This window comes from Kryptolebias marmoratus, linkage group LG15 (assembly GCF_001649575.2).
Source record: "Kryptolebias marmoratus isolate JLee-2015 linkage group LG15, ASM164957v2, whole genome shotgun sequence".
Lineage (NCBI taxonomy): Eukaryota > Metazoa > Chordata > Actinopteri > Cyprinodontiformes > Rivulidae > Kryptolebias > Kryptolebias marmoratus.
The window spans coordinates 30,473,355-30,477,859 of record NC_051444.1 but is presented as its reverse complement, the minus strand read 5'-3'; the positions used below and the strand labels follow the sequence as shown (position 1 = coordinate 30,477,859).

At 42.0% G+C, this 4,505-nt stretch overlaps 1 protein-coding gene across 1 annotated transcript in view; it reads right to left on the bottom strand.

Annotated features, from left to right (window-relative positions):
• Positions 1-1,786, bottom strand: part of rab8b (RAB8B, member RAS oncogene family) — a 7,130-nt gene extending 5,344 nt beyond the window's left edge. Inside the window, exon 1 of the mRNA XM_017434873.3 lies at positions 1,526-1,786. Coding sequence (XP_017290362.1) covers positions 1,526-1,649 — 124 coding nt within the window. The 5' untranslated portion in view covers positions 1,650-1,786. The remainder of the gene's footprint in view (positions 1-1,525) is intronic.
• Between the last annotated feature and the right edge of the window lie 2,719 nt (positions 1,787-4,505).

Genomic DNA, 4,505 nt, shown 5'->3' with positions numbered 1-4,505 from the left:
CCCCCACCCCCACCCACCCACCGCTCAGCAAACAGAACTGCGTCACACGACAAAACCCAACAACTGGTTCATTGTCCCTGAAGATGATTCTTTTCTCCAGTCATCACTTATAACCCAGACTGTCAGAAAGCAGAGATGAGTTTCTTCTCAAACGACAAACTACAACGAGATATGCACAAACACACACACACACACAAAAAAAACATGCAAAGACCACTCCACAGAAACACAGGAAACCCACAGAAACACAGGAAACCCACAGGGACAGACTGACAGCACAGCTGCTCCTACTTTTCTCTTCATAAAGACAAACCCACTTGGACTTTATTCTGAAGGAAACAATCTGATTCGCGATCAATATTCTGATCAAAAATGTTTCGACTCAGACTGAAAGCTGACTTCCTGTCATTTTCCTCTTCCCTCCATTCTTCTGTACCTCAGATGCTGTCTTTAAGCAGGAAGTGAAACTGTTTCTATGGAAACAAAACATGCTGACCTCATTGTGAGGTTTTTTTTTTTAAAGGTGCTTCAACTTTAAAGACGTCTCAGAACAAAAACTCCACTCAGGTTCAGTCAGCATCAGATCAGATCTCAGTAATAAATCTGTCACCACCTGATGATGGGCGTCTTGTTGGTGTCTCCACAATTAACAAATTAAGAGCCTTACATTTTTTGTAGGAACGTATTTAGATTGAGATCATCTCCTGGTGCTCCTGATAAGAAATGGAGGCGTTCTAACTGTTTTGGAGATTGTGCACTATGCACGATGTTGTGTGATGCTGCCAAATGTAGCACTCAGAGTATGTGTTGTGAGTGACTCTCAGCGACCACCACACCAAATTTTAGCTCAGTAACTGTAAAATTGACTGATTGTAGCCATTTTTGTGTTGGTTAAGGTTGATTAGCTGTGTTGGCCATCCAAATCCCAATTTTTTTTGAAGGTTTCATTAAACTACAGAGGTTCATGAAATACTTTGTTAACAAACAAACAGGGTTGGACCCCGTAGTTAATGATAAAGTTTTAAACAAGGATCTCGCACAATGAGTAGAGCTCATTGTATTTATGAGGATGACTTTCTGCTACTGCCACACCACATCTGAGCGCCGTATCTACAAAATTTATGTAGTATAGGCATTTATGTGTTTTTAAGGTCATTTGGCTGTGGCAGCCATCTTGAATTCTGACTATTCCTGACTGATTGGTTCTCGGATGCTCCTTCTGTTTCACATGAACACTCAGATCCAGAGTCAGAAATCCTGGGTTGACTTAACCAGCTTTGTGGAACCACTAAGCACAAGCCCTCGTGGTTAGGATTAGATGAACAGGACACCTAGGATAAGTCGAACCTGCTTGGTGGTACAAGGCGAGACAGGCGAGAGGACATCTCTGAAGTGAAACTGAGGAAGCTGTTTCCATGGTAACACTTCGATGGTACGGTAATGTTTTCACACAAAGGGTTGCTCACAGTTCACCAATTATTTGAGTATCTCAATGTGCTAGTCAACCATCAGCTCGGTCACTCACCGATGGTGGAGATGAAGGTGGTGTTGAAGGCGTCCTCACTGAACCGGAACAGCAGACATGTCTTCCCGACGCCGCTGTCTCCGATCAGCAGCAGCTTGAACAGGTAGTCGTACGTCTTGGCCATGTCCCCGCCGGAAGTCCAAGTGAGTCCAGGCCAGTCCGCAGAACTCACCACACTTTGCTGGGCTTCTCTGGGACCACTGGTTCCGCCCTGCTTCTGCTCAGACGGAGAGACCGTAACACCGGAAACTGCTCTGCGGAAAGCGGCTGGCAACATTGCGCAGCTACATCCGGAACAATGCTTTCATAACAAAAGCGTTACTTTATGTTTGATTCTGGAGTCAAAATGAAATCATCAACTGAAGAAATACATGGTGGTTAATTTAAAAGCGTTTGTATGAATTGCAGCTTCTGCTTTTATTAAATTTGACATTTTGTCAGGAGTTTGTGGCTTTTTATTACGGCCTCTGCCAAAAAGCTAAGGCTGACAATGATGTTTTTGGCTGTGTCTCTTTGTCTTAGCAAACACAAAAAATGGCTCTAACTCAGTCAGTTTTACAGATATTGCGTTAAACTTTGGTGTGGTAGTAGCTGAGCATCTTAATTTGGACATATTTCAAGGTAAACAGGGAGAACAGTAAAAGTCTGCTGTGGTCAGCTAAGGTGTGGAGCGAACAATACCTCTTTTAACACAAGTAATTTGATAAAGCATTTAAAGACTAAACACAATACCAAATTCAAAGTGTTCAGACAGACAACTCAACCAACATTCTAGAAAGTACTAGAAACATGAGAAAATGGCTAAAGACAATCCATTTGCGGTAGGGATAACTGTCTGATCCATTTCACCACCTTGAAGATCAGCTGTTTTCAGTGGTGAATGATGTGGGATTTTGTCCCCTTGGTATGACATTCCCAGCTGCCACCACACTGTTGAAAAGGCATTATTACCAAAGATGTACGACTTTGTAAAATATTATATTAACAGCCTGTTGCAGGACGTTTTCAAGGGATATTTTGACAAGCAGTGTCAGTCCTTTATCTGTTATTAGTTTACATGCTCAGTGGATTGCTGAAGATTTCACTCTCCAGAGAGCCATGTTACAAACAAAGCAGCTTCAACACTGGCAGTGCCGTATCAGGTGCATTTGATGATAAGCTTCAGATGTGAATAATTCTTAACGGTTTTGTTCATGTTGTGTTCAGGGATAATGGCCTCCCCAGCATACAGTGTATCACTCACACCCTCCAGCTGGCTGTTAACGGGGGTCTTTAGGTTCAGAGAAGTGGAGCTGAAGTTCACCTTTGCATACTCCCACCTGGAAGATATTCAGCTGCAGCTCAACCAGCCATTAAGAAGACTCCAGCAAGATGCGCAGACCTGCTGGAATAGCACCTTTTCCATACTCCAGTCCTTGAACAGAAGCAGGTTTTGGGAATATTTGGGTCTGAATGTGAACTACCAGACAACCTCACTGCTCACCAGTGGAAAAGGTTATAAGTATACTAGCTCCGTTTGAGGAGTTCATGCAAAAAGTAAGCTCTGCTGAAGCTTTGGCCTCTGGTGTGACTTCTGCTGTGACTGAGAAACAGACGAGGACCATGTCATCAAAACAATGAAGGGACCCTTCAGCTGCAGCCATGAAGAGAGCTTTCTGTGAACCCCCTCTCTACTGCATAACAAAGTACTCAGGTCAAGGTAAATAACTGTGTCATAATTAACACAAAAATGTTAACTATTAAAATTTTGTATGATTTACTTAATTGATTTGAAATTAATATATTATTATTAATTTGGACAATTTCTGATTAGTTTTACTGTTACCAGCTAACCAATACTTTCTCCTAACTTCTTTCTGTGCCCATTCTGTGAAAAATATTATTCTTGGAGATTTCAATATACATTTTGATAATTTTTCCTCCTTTCTGGCGGCAGATTTTAAGTCTCTTCTGGACTCACTTAATCTAACTCAGCTTGTCGACACCCCTACACACAATAGGGGGCATACTCTGGACCTGGTGATTACAGACACTGTAACTATTAATAACTTATCTGTTTATGACCTGGGCGTCTCGGACCACAGTATCATTTCTCTAGAAGTGCCTTCAACTTTGTCTGCTCTAAAATCTAAACGTCTTATTCAGTTCCGTGACTTGAAAAATATCTCCCCTGGGGCTTTGTCCTCTGCTTTTCACTCTTTGACTGCTGTCAATCATTCATCTGTAACTGACTCTGTGGATTACTACAATCAATCTCTCCAGGAGCTTCTGGAGCTCCATGCTCCATTGAAGTCGAGGCTGGTGTCATTCTGCCGCTCAGCTCCTTGGTACACCGATGAGCTGCGGAACATGAAAGCTGTTGGACGTGCTATCAAGAGACATGTAAAAAAATCAGGTCTCTCTGTACACAAGCAGGCATATAAGGATCATCAGAAAGCTTATGCCTTTTCTCTTAAGGAAGCACGATCTAAGTATTATTCCAACATCATCAATAGCTGTCCGGGAAATTCCAAACAGCTTTTCTCGACAATACACCATCTCCTTCATCCCAATCAACAAACTGAGGTTGAGGATTCGACTCAAAAATGCGACTTGTTTCTTTCATTTTTCAAAAATAAAGTTGACTCTATCAGATCTCAGCTCCACAGCCTTCCTGATCTTCAGCTGTCATCTACCCTTGTACACCATGAGTCCCTGAGCTGCTTTGATGAAGTTGCTAAGAGTGAAGTGGAGAACATTCTCAAGAAAATGAAGCCTTCATCTTGTGCCCTGGATCCCTTCCCCTCATCACTTATAAAATCTAATCATGCTGCAATAAGTCCATTAATCACACAAATAATAAACAAATCACTGAAATCTGGTTATGTTCCACTGCCTCTTAAAACAGCTGTCATTAACCCTCTTCTAAAGAAATCTTCCCTGGATCCAGATATTCTCTCCAATTATCGCCCAATTTCACATCTTCCTTTTTTGTCAAAAG